General features: G+C 28.4%; 1 protein-coding gene and 1 long non-coding RNA gene across 2 annotated transcripts in view; one reads left to right on the forward strand and one right to left on the reverse strand.

Moving 5' to 3' along the window:
• Positions 1-22,603, reverse strand: part of LOC149062352 (uncharacterized) — a 38,221-nt gene that overhangs the window by 9,453 nt on the left and 6,165 nt on the right. The gene's annotated exons all lie outside the window — the stretch shown is intronic.
• klhl10 (kelch-like protein 10) lies at positions 1,621-13,732 on the forward strand. Its single transcript, XM_015517927.2, has 6 exons — positions 1,621-1,826; positions 4,315-4,566; positions 4,683-4,962; positions 10,616-11,019; positions 11,997-12,166; positions 12,937-13,732. Exons 1-6 carry the CDS (start codon positions 1,621-1,623, stop codon positions 13,302-13,304), a joined length of 1,680 nt encoding a protein of 559 aa, XP_015373413.2. The 3' UTR covers positions 13,305-13,732.

The following is a 22,603-nucleotide window of genomic DNA, read 5'->3' on the forward strand; positions in this document are numbered from 1 at the left end:
AATATGTGGGTGTAAGTCCATGTAATATATACATATTTTATTCAACAGTCAATATAACCACATTTATTTAGCATAGTTAATAAAAACTATAAATGTTTGACATTTTTACAATCGCAAGTGATTCATATAATATAAAATTGTGAATAATTTATAATATCCATAACGAATATTGTACAAAAAGAAAACGGGAAAATATTTCACGAATATTTTAAAAATATGTGATTTATTAAGATACAAAGTAAATACCATAAAAAATTTATATTACTATATATTATGTCATAAATAACTTTTCACTCTAAAATTATCCGATTATTTTCCTCTTTTCGATAATAACCGTTAATAAAACACTGTAACGAATAACGAAAAATAAGCAATAATGGACAGATAACGTCTGATAGTATGATCTAAGTTACCCTTGGTTAACCATTCAAAAACCTATTTCAGTATTGAAAGGCAGTTTATTTCAAAAATAACAAAAATATAATTTGTAGATAACAACCAATGTCAGATCCTAATCGTACAAATTAACGTTACGTAATATACGAGTGTTTCATGATATGCTATTGTGCAGCGTTGGGTGCAGATTAACAGAAACATTGACAAAAAGTTGCATTCAGTTGCATAGCCGCAATTAGGTGGGGGCTAGGAGGGGCTTATGCAATTCTAGCCCCCCCCCCCCCAAAAAAAAGAAAGAAAATTGACCCTAGTTGCGCTTATGTTCAGTTGACAGTGCTTTATCGGGTTGTTCAAAAATAGGTACCGTGTTCAATAATTGGGTACCACTGACGGAACCAACAGCACCGGTTAATTATTTTAACACATTTTTACATGTTGTAGTAGATACGTATTTCTTACTGTGTCACCTCAATAGATCCATACCTACTTGGGCTACTTCAGCCACTTACATATTACTATACTATTTGCAGAAGTAGGAAAAGGTGTACCTAATACAACCGTTCATCTGAGTCGGATGTAGACACTTACTGCACTCGGTATACATATAATAATAGTGTGGTCTTACTACTCTTACTATATAGTGTAAATATGATAAATATCTGACGGAGAGGAGCTAGAAATATCAATTAGTCCGTATAAACATAATTTATTATACTGACGAAGTGAAGTTGTGAAATATTGGAGTATAGGCCACATCCCAATTTGCGCATATAATCTCTTGATTTTTACGTTGCAACAATTATTTTAAATAACCAGCTATAAGTTTATCAAATCATCATCACGTCATATTTAAATGTTAGTATCCAATTATATTCTTATCGGTACGACGGTACCTGTGTAAATTGTAGACTATTTTTTACGTTTTCATAAACATAAATTCAGTTTACACGTACAGATTATAATATCTTCTGTTTCTGTATAATCATGTATTCGTTTCTATATTAACTAGAGTGTTTATATGCCGTATTAAAAAAATATATACACATACATAATTTTCAAACACCAATTTCTCACAAATATTACCGACGGACGTATTATTTTGATATTTAAATTGTAAAGATATACAAACATTGAGTATACATAGTTTTAACCTTTATATAGCATGAACAGTAAGTAAAGACATACAATATATAGCAATTATATCTCGTTTCAAAAAACAGAATTATGTACACGGTAGATGCTGTTAAAAAAAACGACGGAGATGATTCATACAGACGTCGACTGACCCGGCAAGTGTCTATGCACACTCTAAATGGCTTTAACGAACTCCGGCTGAATGCCAAACTCTGCGACGCGTCGTTGATACTAGATAACGGAGATACATTCCCGATACATCGATCGGTGTTGAGTGGTTCAAGCGATTACTTTAGGTCAGTACCAAAAACCCACCCGATGCACTAAACATAATACTCTTTAATTACAAGACAAGGTCGCTGTAATAAAACATTTCGTAGTTGAGCAGTTCATATGTTTGGTGACGCTTTATTCAATTAAAGTTTATTATGACACAATATAGGTAATCTGGTTTAAAACAATACATTAGTACTATAGAAGCGTTAATCAAATTAATAGATATTAACAATATTGTGTCAGATTCAATAACATTTTTATCTCTTTAAACACACCTCTGCACCTTTACAATATATTATTACCTAAAAAACCAACTCTGATTTACATGCCCAATATACCAATAAGAAGTAGATTAACATAGCCTTTAAAACAATACACGCAATTAGTATGGGCGAATGTAAGTTCCCACACGAAAAAAAATTATACCGATTACAAACTTCCTTCTCACTTTTTTCAGACTTAGGACTGACAACTTTAACGTAGTTGGTGTGGTTAGAATTTGTTTGTTTTTGTGTTGCATAAAAAAGGCTCAATCAATTTTTTAATTGAATCTATTCCAAATATATAATGAAAATTAATAATATAATGTGTAGGTATGGTCCACATATTATTTGTATATGGGTATATAGGTATAAAATAATAAAAGTTGTTATAATAGCATTTTTTCTAAAATCAATGATAATAGTAGTAGAAAAAAATTAAATTTTTTTTGGCTTATTGCGAAAGCTCAAGTACTTTACATAATTACATAGCTAGTTCTGATACAAGTCTTACTATAAACGCTTGTGAAAGTACAAATAATATCTGGACCATATACTTACACAGTATATAATTAATTTTTATTATATATTTTGACAAGATTCAAAAAATTGATTGGACTTTACAAAAGACTTTACATATACAAAAACCATCAAATTTTAACTACGTTTAAGTTGTCAGAAGTGGCGTAATTACGGGGGGTATTTGAGTGTCGTATCCCCCCACACCTTTTTTTTTTAAGACTGAATAACTACATTCACCTATGTACTTCTTTATCTAATAATATTATTATTATTATATATATATATATATATTGAAATCAAATATCTCGGCGAATTAATATTATTATAAATAGTCTATATTTTATGCTTTATAGATATAATACAAAAAAAACAAATCCTTTATGCTAGTTGTACATAAATACTTCGTACCTAGTTCGTTTTAAATGTAGCCATGCAAGTTTATAAGTATCACTATTGCAATATGTTTTGTGTAAGTTTTGAGTTTGTTTATGTTTATGCATTGTGTAGTGGTACAAAAATAAACCACCGAGCAGTAAAGTATTATTTTATCGTTGACCGACGACGCTCGACGATTATCAGGTTATTTTATCTAGATTAAAGACTATTGTCATATCTATCCTATTTTATCCTATCCTACTATTTTTCCGTAGTCTTATTGAACTAAAAATAACTTATCGATTTGTACACTTAATTGGAATTTATTCCATGTCTCATGTGTACATAAATATATTGCTCTAAATTCTGAATAGTGCTTATAATAAATACTTTTTATTTTTTATTTTTTTTTTGGGGGGGGGAGGGTATAGGTAAAATGTTAAAACATTTTATCCCCCCCCCCCCCACAAACATGGCCAAATTACGCCACTGGTTGTCAGTCCTAAGTCTAAATTTATTTAATTTTCATGTGGGAACTTACATACGGGTGGTGTAATTTTTTTCGTGTGGGAACTTACATGTAGCCGCTTACCTGCTATGTTTCGTGTGGGAACTTACTAAACTCCGTTAGTATTGGGTAATTATCGAAATAACTCCATATGTACCTACCGTCTGGTTACAATAACCATAATAATTTATAGTGTTTATTTTATTATAATATGACAAAAGTAATATTAAATTAATTTTGATTTAATAATTATATATTGTTTCAATTCAAATTTCGTTATTATTTTTGTTTTACTAAAACTCTGATACTTATCTATGAATAGCACATACCTATAGATTATAAATTGTCATCACTTTATAATAAATTAATAGTACTAAATAATGATATGAAATTAGTAACAAATTTATTAGCCAGGTATATTTTATAAATTTTTGTAAGTAGTAAGTTATTTAAAAAAATTTTATTACTTTATTGAGATAGTTTATTTTTTAAGGTTTACCAAACTTGACTATTAAAACTATCACTCAACCATACCAAATCTCTGTAACTCTTACAGTTTTTTTTGTTACTAACCTATGAATCAACATTATTTTGTAAGTTCTAGAAATATTATAGATGCCTACTCACTACTACTACTATTATCTTTTTAATAAAAAATCGCCTCCTCTAGAAATGATGATGTATTTTTTTTCTAGAATAATAACATTAATACAATAGCTATTATATAAGGACAATTATTATTGTGTAGTGAGAAATTGCTTATTTTAATGCAATAATTAACTTAGAAGTATCAAGTATGATACTTTAATGTTTAATCGTTTATTGTACTTGATATTTTTTTAGAATACTCTTCACTACTACGTTGCACGAAGGAGATTACACGAAAATAAACCTAAAATCAATTGATAGTACTACGATGGAATTTATTTTGCAGTATATTTACATGAGACAAATTGATATAAACTATGAAAACGTAATGGATACCATGCGAACAGCTGGTTATTTGTGTATAGACGGTTTGGTGCAACTCTGTCTTGAATTTGTCGTTGAGTGTTTAGGACCTGACAATTGTGTATCTGTATTGCAATTTGCCGAGTATGTGTAAACATACTAAAAAAAAAAAAATACCACCATAATCCCACGGAATCATGTTACTATTTAGATTAATACCAACAATATTCCTTTTAATAAAAATAATAATAATCTGGCAGCTACTATTACTTTGGAGAGTTGACAAATGCGGCGTACAAATACATCATCAAAGAATTTATGACCATAGCGGAACAAGGCGACGAGTTGATGAAACTCCGAAAGGAAGAATTTAAAGTAATAATCGAAGATAATCAGTTGAATGTGAAACGGGAAGAGTGTGTTTGGGACGTGCTACTGAAATGGGTGGACAAGGATCCTGAAAATAGGAAAAACGATTTGTTGTTTCTTCTGCCTAAAGTCCGTTTTGGCCTCATGGACTCCAAATATTTCATCGAGAACGTAATTATAACATATTGTGTTACTGTATACATAGCGATCGTCCATGTGATACTTGTTTCTGCCAAATAATATTAAATGTTTTACCACAGCGTGTTATTTCCAACAAGTTTGGAAGATAATGAGCATTTTTAATTCACAATTTATTATACGCGCATAATTCACTTAAAAACTGAATTATTGTAAAAAACCTTCCATCAAAATACAGATAATGTTCTTATCAACAAGTTGCCGACCATTGCTATAGAGTAATGCCAATATATACCTTATCGTTTCCATCATATATAATATATTATATTATGGGCATATGGACATATATAGCCATATTATACGAGTAGGTTTTATAAGATAATAATATTAATTTGTATTTGATTAATGTAATATGTTATAACATTATTTCCTATTGTTTTCTTTTATTATTTTTTCACACAATAGTAAGTAATAATGTAAAAAGACTACTGGTCGAAAAGGGGTTCTCCCTATTATAAGAAAACCGTAGAAAATTATGCCCTGCCATGACGGCGGTTATATGGCTAACACAGTAAGTTATCTCTTGAGCGTTGTATATGTCTACACATTTCCGTGAGACGTCCTCTGAACTAATTTATCTAGTATCTAAACACAACATCTAATCTCATACACGTTTGAGTACTCGTTATACAACAATAGCTATTATTGTATTTTCCTAATAATCAAAAAAATTAACTTTATTATTACCCAGGGGCGGACTGGCAGGGTGGGTAAGTGGCCATACCCACCCAGGCCCTCTAGACATTTTATGTTTGGGTCTCGAGCTATATTTGTTATGTTTAATAATTTTTCAATTCCACACAGTAATCATTCCCACGCAAACGAAGACTAGGTACAATATTACAATACGTACTATTTACAAAAATTAAGTAACTGGAAGAATCAGACTACAGCCGCGTAGGCGATGAAAGTTTTTTAAATTCATTTTTGGAATATGTGTAATTTATTAATTTTTTTTAAACAATAATAGTAATTAGTATTAAAAATAGTATTTAAATTAAAAACAATACATTTATTTTTGAAATTTTTTATTTTATTTGTATTGAATAAGATTTAAGATTTTAATATTGAAGTAACTTCTTTTTTTATTATGTGGAACTTGGTTGTATAAAAAAATTTTAGATTCTGAGCGGAGCGATGAATGTATTGATTTTACCATGATGTGTGTGTTTTTTTTTTTGTGTGTGTGTCTGTCATCACGTTTTGGAGCAGTAAAAGTGCTTCGATTTTTGACTTCAGTACCTCGTTCGATCAGAAAGTGAATCTAGTTGGTACTTTGGGGGGTCTAAATAATCGAGAAAAACAAACTAAAAATTAAGGGAAAAACGGGAAATTTTACGCACACTCATTTTTCGACAAAATCGATTTTGGTTTTTGATGTAATTTTAAAACAAATAAAAGATATATGAAATTTTCGCTGAATGTTTATATAAGTATACTCTATCCACCATGCAATTTTCAAAAATTTTCGACTTAAGTTGAATTCATAGGCATTTGAAATTTTCCATCATTATTAGTTTTTTTTAAATTAATATTGATAAAAATGTATTTGTTAGGCAGAAAAGCTTGAAAGTTTAATACAAGGCTCTTAACATATCGTTACAATAGCAGTTGAAAAATAAAATAAATTCATAGTCACAATTCTTCTTTATAAGCATTCAAAGTTTGAATTTTGACAAAATACGTAAAAATCACGAAAATTCACAAATTCTTAATTTAAGAAATTTATAAAAAAATTTCCTTTTATATCTAAGATTTGAAAATTTCATACAAGATTCCTTACAAGTTTTTCAATCTTTATCACAAATAAAAAGCCCACCGGAAATTCAAATTAAATTTTTATGAGCATTTGAAATTTAAATTTTTACAACATTGGATTTTCACTTTTAGCGATTTCCTTATTTTGGTGTAACTCTAAAACAAATGACCGCAGATACTTGAAATTTTGACTGAATGTTTATATAGGCATTTTATATATTTAATAAATTTTTCAAAATATTTTAATTTGTTTTGAGCTGTTTACTGACATTTTAATTTTTCAACTTTTATAGTTTTTTTTGCTATAAATATCGATAAAAATTTATTTGTTCGGTAGAAAAGCTTGAAAATTTAATACAAGGCTTCTAACACATTTTAACAATAGCAGTTGAAAAATAAAATAAATTCATGGTCACAATTTTTTTTACAAGGATTCAAAGTTTGAATTTTGACAACATACATAAAAATCACGAAAATTCGCAAATTATTTAAACTAGAAATTCATAAAAAAATTTCTTTTCAAATCTAAGATTTGAAATTTTTTAATAATCTATAATATATCCTAAGCCGATAAACCGTCTTCGCTCAGAATCGTTTTTCGTATACAATGATGATATAATATCATTGGATTCAAATTTAATTCCATCCATTACAGTAACCCACTTGTAACCTACTGTACAGCAGAACGACATCCACGACTTACCCGCCTTTTTTGTATTCATTTCATTTGTATAATAAAGTTTAAACATTTTTATATTGGAGTAATTTGTTTTATTTTATTATGTTAAATTTAGTTGAGTATAAACCTACAGAGTTTTTTTTCATTTTGTTATAAGTTCCTTAAAAAGTTTTTTTATTTATAATAAACATTGTAACATGAGTCTCTTGTCTGGTAGTTTTAAAACTTATACCCACCTGGGCCTTCAGGGCCTCAATCCGCCCCTGTTATTACCTATTAAATAGTTACTGATTTTTACAACTATAAGTTAATTTTTTCCTAATCAACTTGTAACTTTTACAACGTGCAGTACTGCTGTTTTACATGTTATGTAGTTTTCATTTAAATTTACTTTGAAATGTAAAATTTTAGTATAAGCGGGTTACGCTTTGATTTACCTAAATTAAACGTCTAGAGAATCAGTGTGTTAAATTTATATTCAATAATATTGTATAAGAAAAACGATTTTAAAATCAAAAAATGTTTATCAGACTAATACTACTAAATACGTGTTATATTATTAATAAATTATTGTGATTAAAGGAATATTTTATTACTAGGCATAAGTACTACAGTAGGTTAAATTAATTTTTGCCAAAAAAATTGTATTCGGTAATGCCATCGTTTGTTTAACGTACACAATATGAACTCATAAAGTCTCAAGTACACAAATCATATTTTTAAATCACAAAAAAATACAGTTTAACAGTTAATATTGGTTTTAATATATAATTTTGTTCAACTTTGAACTGAAAATATTTATACAAAATAACTATTAATGTATCATTTAGATTTTTGGTTACACCGTAAACATTTTATGAGAACCCTAGTTTTAAATACTCAATATTTTAAGAAATTTGTATTATTTTATATTAATTTTATATATTGATAATTTTGTTAAAATTTGAATTTTAAATGTTGATTAGTAATCAATAAAAATGATTTTTTTTAAAACTGTTATCATAACTACTTCTGAGGAACCTTGTATTGAATTTTCAAGCATTTCGACTCAAAGAAAAAAATTGTATTGATATTTATAGAAAAAAAAATAAAAAATTTCAAACGTTAGTAAATAACTGATATCATCTTAAAAACTTAATTATGTATAGATAACGAAAAATTTGATTCTGGCATCAATCATGACACTGCATTTCCTTCTCAATTTAATGCTAAAATTAATTACACAATGTGTATAATGTCGTATAATAGACTATAATTGTTATTGCTTAAATATTTGATTTTTTGGTTATTGTCGTGTAGAATTTGGTGATATAAGGTTCTTACTCTGATGAAGCACGCAACTTTAACTGCGGTTGTCAAAATCTCTTTGAAGAAAGCAATGGTTGATTATTATGTCTGGAATTTCTTTAATTATCACAGCTGTAAAACCAGATGATTTACCAATAACATCACTGGAGCCTGATGCACCATTACAGTGAACCAAGTTTTGCTTTATAATGAAAGTTGTGTTCGAAAAACAAATTTGTGATAATCTCAAATACATCTACTGCCTTTGTACTTTTCAAAAGTGATTTACAAAATACAAGTTTTCTTTATTATTGCCAGACAAATATAGTATAACGCACACAAACTAATAATTTACTACATTGAGAAGAGTTAATATTTCATATTACATAGAAAATATGATGCTGCAATTATATCCAAAATTACTTTTCTTAAATGGCGACATTGACGAATCAGAAGTTATGGAGTGAATTGATATAATTTGTCTAAATTAGAGAAGCTTCAATTTCACTACTCAACACCGTAAACCAATTTTATATCATACCCGATGAGCATAGTTTCATCACATGTGTCCAGTTAAACTTTTTTGAAGTTTTTTATCTTCATTTATACATCGTACATTTATACGTAATCTTAATTTAATATTATATTATAGTATAAGCTATATGAATTGTATAGTGTGAATTAGTGACCGAATTGTAGCGTTGTAATTTTTATTTTTTGATTGACGGGATACAGGTGAAAAATTATTATTGTTATTGTATTAGGTATTGTATTTTATAAATTTAATTTTGTGTAAATTGGAAGAAAAAATCAAATTTACTCCGTAAACCCCTAGATTCTAAGTAACATTCTATACAGACTCCTTAAGGATTCATGAACCACCGGTAGTCGGTAGATTATGGTAATAGAAGTATAGTACACAATCGTAGTTTTATAAAATTAATATTCTGTTCAGATAAAACATTTATTTTAACAATTTATTTTAGTTATAGTAACCTATAGTTGGAAAGTTAAGTTTTAAATTAATTATTTAATCACATATACATGTAACAGAAAGACGTGGCCAAAAAGCAAAAAATTTTATGCTAATTTATCGTATGACAAAAATTGTTGTTAGTATTATATATGATAAGTAAATAATTCAAGAAATATACTCATGTCAGTAAATTCCCAAAAATCATATTTATCAAAAAACATAAAAAATGTATTATACGTGTTGTTCTGGATTCATTTAATGAACAAAAATAAATAAATAAAAAATATTAATTTGAACAAAAGTTATTCCAAAAGTCAGTTTTATCTGTTACACCTTGTAATTGCACTTAAAATTTGTATGAATACCTATGTTAAGATATTAATAATTGTTTAAAAAATAAAATTTATCACCGAGTTTGTAAAATATATGAATAATAGCAATATGCTTAAAATAATAATAATATTACTATAACTACAGACTCTAAAGACTAAAACCATTTTTAATGTTAATCGTTCGATAAGTATCTTGTTGAAAATATATTTGCTTTTTTAGAATACAATTTAAATAAGAAAGTGGCTGTCCCTCAACGCCCCACGAGTTTTCTTCAAAAAAATACAGCCCCTACTAAATTTAAAACTAAATTTGCGCGATTATGGATTATGTGCCAAACACCTAATGGTTAGGTCTAAAAAACACCTTTGTTCCCAAACAATATTTATTTCCAGAAACGTATTTTCAAAGAAATAATTTTTGTCAGAAAAGATGATTATTTTCATTGTAGTTCTCAACAGAAATAAGCTAGGCTTATGCGTAAATCTTGTAACAAGCTTTTTTGGCGGAAAAAGGACTCCCGGTCGCTCGACAGTACTAAAATAAATACGGTGTATTAATTATCACATGGCGAATTTTTGATAACTTAATTGCAGGTCAAGGACCATCATTACATACAAAATCGAGACGACTGTAGGCCTTACATAATAGAGACCTTGAAGTTCATGTATGACCTACAGCTGACGTCGAACATGGCCGATTCTATAGCGCCAACGCTCGCGCGTCCCAGATACCCGTTCGAAGTACTATTCGCCATCGGCGGATGGAGTGGAGGCAGCCCGACTGCAATTATTGAAACGTACGACACTAAGTCTGACCGGTGGACGAGGATATTCCAAGAAGACACACACGGGCCGAGAGCGTACCATGGTACGATCGTCATGGGACCGTACATTTACATAATCGGGGGCTTCGACGGGTTGGAGTATTTCAACTCATGTAGGAAGTTCAACACGGTGACGAAAACGTGGGAGGAAGTAGCGCCGATGAACTGTAAGAGGTACGGTAACGTCATTATATATAATTGAGACTATAATATAATATTTGTCAGTCATAAGTCATTTATTGAGTACCTGCAGAAAACGAGTACGTCAGGGCCACGTTAAAATTTAACGCAAGGTAACGCAATATATCTTACAATAAAATACCGGATTTAATTTATATTGCAACTTTTTTTTGCAGTCAAGACGAACCAAATATGATCAAATTTTATAATCGTTGTATACTTTATGTATTATTAATACCCATTTATAATGCAAAAATGTAATTTTTACAATTTGTATGTGTGTAAATGAACAATAGTTTATAGGTAAAGATAAATTTTATACACTGAAAAGTGGTAGAACCAATAAAATTATGAAAAAAAAAAATATATATTGATTGTAATAAGTATGTTTTAATTTTGATGATATCTTATACATTTTATCTATTTAAATACATTTTCAATTAGGAATAATAAAATATATCAATTCTGTTAACTGGTAATTGACAACTGAAAAGTGTCTAAAGATCGTTAGCTATTAAATAAAATAATTAAATATTTACTATCTAGTTCCATAATCATCAAGGACCTCGCCAAAAATATTGCCCAGGGCTCCAAAATATTATGTAGTTCTGTCATTGGACGTAGCTAACTTCAAAAGAACAGAGCCGCTTAATTTTTGTATTACCTCGAATAAACCGAGTACCTATCTTTGTTTGTATAATTTATAATTATGTAACTGATATAAGTGTGTGATATTCTGGGGCCCACGGATCTTTAATTCCAGCAATTATACCACATAATATAAAGGTGAAAAAAGGACTTAACATATTTTTGATTTTTCATCTTCCGTTTCCGCTTATTTTTGTCAATATAAAAATATTTTTAAAACAGATTTATGACTATACAAAAAAAAAAAAAATGTTCACCAAGAAATCCTGTCTGATTTTATGAATGAAAATAATCTTATTGTTTGTTATAATTAACCGACGCAGATGTTATGTCAGCGTTGCATTGTTAAACGGCATTATTTACGCAATGGGTGGATACGACGGCCACCACCGACTAGGATCTGCAGAAAAATATGATTTCGAACGAAACCAGTGGACGATGATAGCACCGATGACAACTCAGAGGAGTGACGCCTGTGCAGCCGTGATGAATGGTAAGTATTTAGTCTCAAATACGAAAAATCAATCTTTATCACATGTTGTTGACAGCTGTATTTTTATACATATTTTATAACTAATATAATATTTAAGGGGACTGCAGTCAACCACATTTTAAAGAGAAGAAGGAAAACCAGTTGATTTCGGTGTATTTTTAATCAGTGAAATTCCATAAATAAGTCAATGAATATTGTGACCACTATCAACGAAACTATATAGGGGGAGGGGACTGACCTGGCAATATACTTTTTTAGCCCACTCGTCATGTAAATTAAAATTAAATTAAAATCATTCAAATTCCTGGCCAAAAAAAACTTTACCATGTGATCAATAATATATAAAATAATTGATAATTATGTTAATTATTAGCTGTGGACTGTTGTCGGAAACATCGTATTAATTGTAGCGACACTACAGTAGAACTTTACCTACTTTATTTTTAACAACGCTCAAATAAACATATGTGTATAAAATACCACTAGATATAATATATTGGTAATTTTAACTAATAGTTAATTGGTTAAATCAAAATCTGTTTTCAAAATTAAAATCCACTTAATCATAATCAGTTTTGTCAGGCGACTAACCGTCACCTTTTAACTTTTTTTAGCTACTGCAGTTCTCTTGGTGTTAAGATCACAGTAAGTCGGACCTAACGTCTATATATATATTATACATGGTGCCTACTATTTAATAACAATAATAATAATAATAATGACAACGATACGTCATAATCGTCAAACATCTATATAACATAATCGCGCAGGCAAAATATACATTACCGGTGGGTTCAACGGACAGGAGTGTATGAACACTGCCGAGACTTATAACGTGGAAACCAACGAGTGGACGCTAATACCGGCCATGCAGACCAGACGCAGCGGCGTGTCTTGTATAACGTACCACAACTGTCTGTACGTGATCGGTGGTTTCAACGGGCTGGTGAGAATGAACAGCGGCGAGAAGTTCGACCCGACCACGAACCATTGGTCGCCGGTGGTGGACATGTGCAATCCCCGGAGCAATTTTGCAGTCGAGGTGCTCGACGACATGATATTTGTGGCTGGTGGTTTCAACGGGGTAACCACCATAGCGCAGGTGGAGTGTTACAACGACCGTACGGACGAATGGTGAGAACGAGATGGATGAGATGAATGAATGAGTTGAATTGATTGGGTGAACGGGAGAGATGGATGGATGTGATTGATAAATTAATAGACGAATATTATTATTTTTTCTATAAGAATAAAGGGTTGAAATTGGTTAAAAAACCAGAGACCTGCAAAACTATGAGAAAACAGTTCTCAAAACCAAAACCGTAGTTAATATTTGAAACAGTTTTGAGCCTTGCCATACAGTTTAAATACGAATAGGTAGGTAGTTGATACAGAAAAACTAATAACGATGGATTAAATTTTTAAAATATATGTATAGTATATACGAATATAATGAGTTAAGCGTAACACATCAAATGATTGTTATTAATATATGTATAACATTGTATAGCTAAGTGTGTATATCTGTACACAGATAAAGTAAACAGTGTAAACAATAAATATGTAATAAAGCAATAAAAGATATTATAGGGTTGATTTTTCAACATGTCATCGTCTTATTTTGTAAAATTCACATAAAATTAATTATTTATCATCCATGTTATAGGCTTTAATATTTACAATTGTAAAAATATGGAGTCAGCAATAAATTATTTTCATATACTTAGGTTATATGAATGGAAATACATTATTTCATAATATATATTATATTGCCTCAATATCTCGTGAACAGTATACAGACGTATACAGGCAAACTCACATAATATTATTTAACTTTAATTAATAATTATATATTATTATATAACGATCTACATTCTTGATGATGAAACAACTACTTCAGTAGATATTTACTACCTTAATCTAATACCTACTATATTGTATATATCATATAATAAAGATACTGTTATATATAATCTCTTACTCTCATTGAGTCATATATAAATTGATTATATTGCTGCTATTATAAGTGGTTAAAATGTTATCTTCTCTAATCCGAACTAACTAAGCCAGCGTTTCTCAAAGTGTGGGTCGCGACCCACTGGTGGGTCGTCAGTCAATTTTTGGTGGGTCGCGAACAATTTTTACGTGGGTAACAAATAATAATTCATGTTTTCAAATTATATAGATTCCAAGAAATTGGATGAATTGTGAGTAATAATGATTACTAATAATTCGTCATATATTTATTACGAAATACCTAATAAAAATGTATACATATTTATATAATACAAATTTTGTTTTTTATTACCAACTTTTTGAAAAGTCAAACAATGTGGGCCGCGAAAATTTTTTCGGGGGAAATTTGGGTCGCAGTACTAAACAGATTGAGAAGCACTGAACTAAGCTATCATAATTTTCTCTTTTCCCGAAAAATGTCCATGACCATTGTTTAATTATTTATGCGGTGAGCGTTTAACTAAGATAGACGATAATTTATTTTGATAATTTATGGATAACCCAAAATCTAAAATCAGTCAATAAACGCGTATTGAACATTGCCATCATAAGTACCCATTATTTGCGTCAACGCTCTTGATCTCCAAATTTTTAAATAATACCTAGATACCATTATTTCATTCCCGATCTTCTAATAATTAACTAATAATTACACATGTTTCCCAAGTATATAGGGCCCTGACTTAAGAACTCACTACTTATCCCATGTGTAACTAAATAACGGACATAGTTTTTCACGAACTACTTCTTGAGAGTCTATTATAATGTCTCATCATTTTTGTATAGGAATTTAAGATAGGTACATAAAACTTATGCAATAAGTACACCAGTAATTTAAAAACATTTTTTTTTTCTTCATACATTATAAAAATACAAGAAAGATCAGTGTTACTGCTTAAATGGATCATCCCGTACACTATGAATATTAGGATTTTTAATTATGTTTTATTTCTTACCTAATATTATGAAGGTTCGAGGCAAAAAGGATGCACGTGTACAGGTCAGCGCTGTCAGCATGCGTCATGAAAGATTTACCAAATGTCGAATATTACATGCCTCTGGACCGGGATAGACTGGAAGAAGGCCGAAAAAACATAGTGAGGAACAACCGACCGAACAATAACTCAGAACAAGTCGAAAACGAATCCGTCAACACGGTCGCCACTCAAGTGGACATTAACCGAGCCGTCGACGACAACGACGTGATATTACTCAACCGATAGATTGCTAGCATCAAATATGACTGTACTATGTTCAAAATTTTTTCGTGTAATCGTGCAGATTGACGAAGTATCAAATATATTTTAAAAGTTTAATACAGTTTATTTAAAGATTGACCAAATAATGAAAACGTGGACGATTTCTGAGATAAATATTTATGCTTATATCAATATTTTTATAGGTGCCAACATTTAGGTAGAAATAATAATATTTGCACTAAACAATTCATAACTTATAGTAAGTTATATCATTGTTATTATGAAAATGTACGTATTTTGTTTTGAAATAATCATCCATATTTTAAATAAAAAATAGTAAATCAGCTCAATAATAATTCATATTATGCCTATTATGGTAATTTTATGCGAACACCTAGGTACACAGAATACTTTTGATGCTAAAGCTTCCTTACCCTATAAAAAAGAAAGAAAGAAAGCTTACCCACTAACAACATCATATATCAAAGTTTATAGGTTATCATTCATGGGTCTCCATTTTCTATAACAGAGTGGACAATATAGATATTATATGTACCTAATAATATTATGTCTAGCGCATAAATGTCTGTAGCTCATCCCATCCTAAATTTTTACTTATATCATAAAGATAATTATAAATTAGGCTTTCAAACTTATTATACTCGCATGGTTTTGTTTTTTTTAATAGCTGGGTTTACTAAAATTTAATTTGGATATAATAGGAGTTAATGAATCTAAATCAAACAATTTTTACACGAATTTTTGCATACTTCAAGGAATTTGTTCGTTATAAATTGTAGTCTATAGTTGATGCTTTGTCCTTATAAGTTGAATACTAAAATGAAAATTCCTTTATTAAATTATTAATATTCCTACTACAATTAGATGAATAGTTTACGTTATTCAGTGCTATACGATTTGTGCAACTCATCTCCGCGGCAATCTGTATAACGTCATGTTAAAGGGATTGGAAGTGGTGATTTACGTGGGACATACAATACGCCTGACAAAAATTAAGGTACTTCTAGTTGTTCGATTTAAAATATGCAAAGATGAGTTAATTGGTATACAAGTTTATTTTGCATCGGTCGAAGCAATTTTTCGATTGTAGCAATATTTTGATAAAAATAAGCATTTTAAATTTTATAAATTTGTCAATTTTTTTAATTAAATATATTAAAAATATGCTTCGACTGATGCAAAGTAAACCTGTATACCGATTCAAAAATCTTTACATATTTTAAATCGAGCAACTAGAAGTACTTTCATTTTTATCAGGCGTATTGTATGTTCCACGTGTGTTAGACAAAGACAGAAAATCGCCGCTTCCAATCCCCTTAACTTATTTTATCATTCTAAGAATCGTATGGCGTTAATATTGAATTGATATAATAAATTATACAAAATGGAAATAATTTAAATTACATACATAAATATAAAACAAAAAAGTATGAATAAACAATTTTTTTAAATGCATTTGGTTTATATTTTGTAATGTCTTGGAGCATATCTTACATCCACATGGATATTTATGTACAGTGATAGAGCTATTATTATAAGCCTCTAACCCTAGTAATAATTATAGGTATGGTATTGTATAGCTAGGTTTTACTGTACTATATATGTCTATATGTATATAGAATAATTTTGCAGGTAATAGAAAAGAAGCGGTACAGCCGGTTTTTTTAAAATCATAAAATTTTCTAAATAATTTATTATAATACATACCTAGTTTATCTAACGAATTCTAAAAATTATTTTTAACTTGAACTCTAACAATTATTTTTTTACCTACCTATAGTAACTATTTAAATAGAAAGTTGGGTTCCTCGACTCCTCGTGCCTATTGACATTTACTAAATGAAAATTTCTGGATTTTTCATTTTTTTTTTTAAAGATTTTTGGTTATTTGATTAATAAAAAATAATGTTGTACAAAATATTAAAATAAATAAAAACAGTTATCTACTCATTACTTTCGCATTGTCGCTAATATGCATTCTTTAATTTAAATTGTTAAAACAAATAGTTGTTATAACATAGCCCAGGGGAGATCAACAAATCAAGAACCTCGAGCCACACGAATAAATACAATGATATCAAGAGCCAAAATGTTTATAAATATATCTTATAATTTTATCGTACGAAAAAAAAATAAAAGCTCATCAGTATATTTATAATTTATTTTTCATTTCCAAATTTATTCGATTATATGACATGCCTTGCATCTATCATACTAATTAGTAATTATTATATTATAATGTAGTGTCAAAAGTGTAATATAATACATTATTTTGTTTAGTCTAACGTTTTGACCGTGATGGTCATCGCTCATCTTTTGGAGATAGTTGACCATATAGCGACTAAAGTGATTCAATGTACCTACCTATAAGTGGTAATTTGAGTTAAAACATTAGACTAAACAAAACGCGCACATCGCCAAGTCATGTAGGATATCGGTATCCATGGATACTGAAATCCAATACACCATTAGACATGTTATTTTTACTACAATATAAAGTATAATTTATAATATATAATATTATATTATAAACCTTAGTTTTTACTATACCTAATATATTATTGTTCTACAAACTATAAACTAATCGCCTAATAAACTATAAGGCGTTTAAATTGTGAAATGTATAGACGTATATAGTAATAGTAATATTAGTATTACTATATACGTAATAAATTGGTTCAAACCTTTTTTCGTTAAAAGTTTTACATTTGAATATATTGAGAATGAGAAATGATATGATATTTAAAATCAAATAATAAGCAGCAACATCAACCAATACCAATGCATTTTTATTTAATTAGTATGGTGTTTAATTTTACTCCGAAACACAATGATTCAATGATCCACCGTATTTAAAGTAGATGTAATGAGAAATAAATTGTCAACTTTATATAATAAGTGTCCTTGAGTTTAAAATTATTGACACAAAAATGATCAATATTTGTCTAAAAACTGATGCTTGTTGACATTTAAAAAAATAGATGAAATATTTAGGTATGTCCGATTTCTAACCCATGATCATTATTCATTAATCATCTTTACTGTTCTTACTCATTTAAAATTATTTTTTGATAAATAAATTCATATAGTATCATCAAAATGATCAATCCAATTAATAAATCTTCAAGTTTCTTTGATAGTGATAGTAATACCTATAATATATATCTATACGAAATAGGATACATTTTATATCATTCACATATTTATTAATTTCACGTAAGCAAAAAATATTATTAAAAGACTCACTGTCAATAAATCTTTAAAAAAATAGTTTTACTCGTGTTTAAAAAAAAAATATATTTGTATTGCTTATTATTTTCATTGGCTGTTATTATATGTTTGTGTACCCAATTTAATACATATATTAGCTACGAGAATAAGGTCAAGATAAGGTTTACCACGTGTAAAATTTAGTAATATATTAAAATAATATTAAATGCTATGGAAATGAGAATAAAAAATTTCTTGTCTTAACTGTGTATTCAAGTTTTTACATCTAAACCTCAATTATTATCGAGAAAAAAACATTAGCATTATAATAACATTAACTAACTCGTAATAAAATACTACAAAATATAATATAAACCAATGGCATTAATAATTATTTATACATGCTCATACTAGTCATACTTGATGTTGATGTATTCGATAAAACACAAAAATGAATATCTATACGGCGAGGCGATCGCGACCGGTGGTTAATGTACCTAATGTCTAAACAATAATACGAGATGCATATATTATCTATTAATGCTCAATACATGTTTAAACTATATTATTATACTATGTATATAACATATTATGTTCAAACATTTATACCTAGCATTAGACAGTATTGCCGTCGGGTGTATCTCATTTATTCGACTTGAACAATTATTTGTGTTGATGTAATGGTGTCTAAATAAGTTAATCCTAATCAAAATCATTGTTTATCTAGTACCTATAATTATATATTGAAATAATGGTTATAACGTATACTCTTTAAGATTCTGAACGAAGTAATGAATGTATTGATTTTACAATGATGTGTGGTTTTTTTTTTTGTGTCTGTGTACAGCATAACTATAGTCGAAATAATGCTTCAATTTAAAACTTTAGGGGTGGTTAAAACTCGAAGCATCATTATAGGAAAAATTTTAAGTGCGTTTGAATTTTAAATTTTTACGAAATAGCGTAACGATAACGATTTATCTTCAAATATTTGTTATTATTTAAAAAGTATAAGTCGTAGATACTTGAAAATTCTACCAGTTATTAAGATTGGCATTTTCTTTACATGATTTAATTTTCAAAATATTTTGACTTTTTTTGAGATATTAATAGACAACTGAAATTTTTTATTTTTCGGAAAATTTTTTTTTTTTGAAATGTCGATAAAATTTTATGGCCCTATCAAAATACTTGAAAATTTAATACAAAGTTTCTCATAAGTTATTATTATAGTGATTAAAAAATTATAAGAATACATAGGCACAATTTTTTTTTATTAGCATTTGAAGTTCAAATATTGACAAAAATTCGTCAAAACCATGAATATTTTTTTTTTGTGTCTGTCATCACGTTTTGGGGCAGTAAAAATGATTGGATTTTTGACTTCAGTACCTTATTCGATCAGAAAGTGAATCTAGTTGGTACTTTGGGGGTCAAAAGTAATATTTTTCTAAATAATCGGGATAAACAAACTAAAAATTAAGGGGAAAACGAGAAATTGTACGCACAATCAGTTTTCGACAAAATCGATTTTGATTTTTGATGTAACTTTAAAAAAAATGACCATTGATACATGAAGTTTTCATAAAATGTTTATATAAGTGAATTCTATCAACCATGAAATTTTCAAACTTTTTTGACTTATGTTGAACTATTCATAGGTATATGAAATTTTCGATCATTATTAGTTTTTTTAAAATTAATATCGATAAAAATTTATTTTTTGGGTAGAAAATCTTGAAAATTGAATATATGGCTCTTAACATATTGTTACAATAGCAGTTGAAAAATAAAAGAAATTCATAGTCACAATTTTTTTTTATAAGCATTCAAATTTTGAATTTTGACAAAAAACGTAAAAATCACAAAAATTCGCAAATTATTATAAGCTAGAAATTCATAAAAAATTTTCTATTCAAATCTAAGATTTGAAAATTTCATACAAGATTCTTTACAAATTTGTCAATCTTTATCACAAAAAAAATGTCCACCGGAAATTCAAATTAAATTTTTATTATCATTTGAATTTCAATTATTGACAAAAATTCGTCAAAACCATGAATATTTGCAAATTATTTTGTAGTTCAAAACTCAAAATATTGTTTGTATTTATATCTAAGGTTATAAAATTGAACACCAAGTTTTCCATAAGTTTTGCTTCAAATAGCTATAGAGAAAATTTGAAGCGTCATTATAGGAAAAATGTTTTGAGCGTTTGAGTTTTAAATTTTTATGAAATCGCGTAATGATAACGATTTATCCTCAAAACAGGCATTCGTATATCTATGAATTATAATAAGGTATTATGAATTATGATAACTACATGCAATGTTTTTGGAAAAATTGATTAACCATGTCTTATGCAAAATGCGTCTTAATTGAAAAATAAAATATTTGTTTCAAAATAGAATATATGACAATTTTTAAATATAATATATCTTAGACTGACAAATCATCTCCGTTCAGAATCGTTTTTCATATACAATGATACCTATCATTGCATTCAAATTTAATCCCATCCATGGTAACCTACTGTACAGCAGAGCGACATCCACGACTTACCCGCTTTTTTTTTTACTCTAATTTTACTCTAGTATATATTATTATTAATATTACCTAGTGATACTATTTGTGTTATGTTTTAAATAAAAATAAAAAAACCTGACAGGACAAAGTCCGGGTATTAATTAGGTATTGATTACCACTCAATATGATGTGGTGGTAGCCTGTGATTTAGTGGTTACTGGGCTTTGATAAAACAACTAAAAATAAACTAAAGCTTAAAAAAAAATTCACTCTATAGCAGTCTATCTGATATTTCTTCAAAATACTTTGACGATTAGGTTAAACTTCATTTTCATACTTACAAAAGATTAAATTGTATACCTACCTAATTAATGTGATTATTTATTAAAAGTTAAATTCTTAATTTCCATTAAGAATTCAAATGCTTTTAATGTGTAACTTTCTAAGTTTAAGAAGAGGAAGTAGCTAGTAGTAGGTAAGTAAAGAAATTAATGAGATGAACTCAAAATTATGTATAAATATTATATTATACCCTATCACTATAAATATACAAATATGGTAATCATCAGTATGTATAAAATAAATTATCGTGGGTGATTCCGCTGAAGCGATGATTATGAAATTTGGAGAGTAGTTTTGTTTCACGGTGTAGATAAGATACCCACTAAGAAAGGATTTTTCAAAATTTAACCCTTACCGGGGTCAGAAGACTTAAAATTGAAAAAAATGAAAAACTCACCTAGCAAAAATTACTGAAGATTTAAGTTTGGAATTGTATCAATAAGTTCATGCATTTCATAATGCGAAAACCCCCTAAAGCAGATTTTTTTTATTTCATCCACTACATGAGTTAAAAGGTTTATATAATATAAAGAAGAAAAATTGTTCATTTGATCGGTTTAATCCTTCGAACTATTTAACTGATTTTAAATTTGTTTACCATCAGAAAGCTACACATGCAATGACATAAATATATAGGCTATATTATATCTTGATAAGTCACCCTTAATTTTTTTATTGCAAACTATTGGGATTTTTATAAAAATAATAATAATAATAAATATATTTTTGTGTATTACATGGTTGCTATTGGTTATACAAATTTGGTATGGAAGAATAATAATTAGCTATTTGTTATAAGGTACAAATTTTATAAATTGTTTCATCTTTACAAAGCTAAAAACACGATAAAATATTATGATTGAATATACTTTAAGTCCTGTATTTTAAATGACTGTATTAAATATCTTTTATGGAGATTAAGATAGGGTAAATCCACGAGAATTTGTCACTGGAAGTTTTTATCATGACTAGCCGAATATAAACGACGAATTAACTAAAAATTTTGAATCATAAAGAGTTGATATTTTTAACGGGTAACGAAGTGCACGGGGATTAGATTAGCTAGTATAAAATATAATAATAATATTCGTAATATTTTATATCAAAATGGCAAAACTCCTTT

This window comes from Diuraphis noxia, unplaced genomic scaffold, assembly GCF_037042655.1.
Source record: "Diuraphis noxia isolate RWA-SAM2 unplaced genomic scaffold, SU_Dnox_SAM2 contig0001, whole genome shotgun sequence".
NCBI classification, from domain to species: Eukaryota; Metazoa; Arthropoda; class Insecta; order Hemiptera; family Aphididae; genus Diuraphis; species Diuraphis noxia.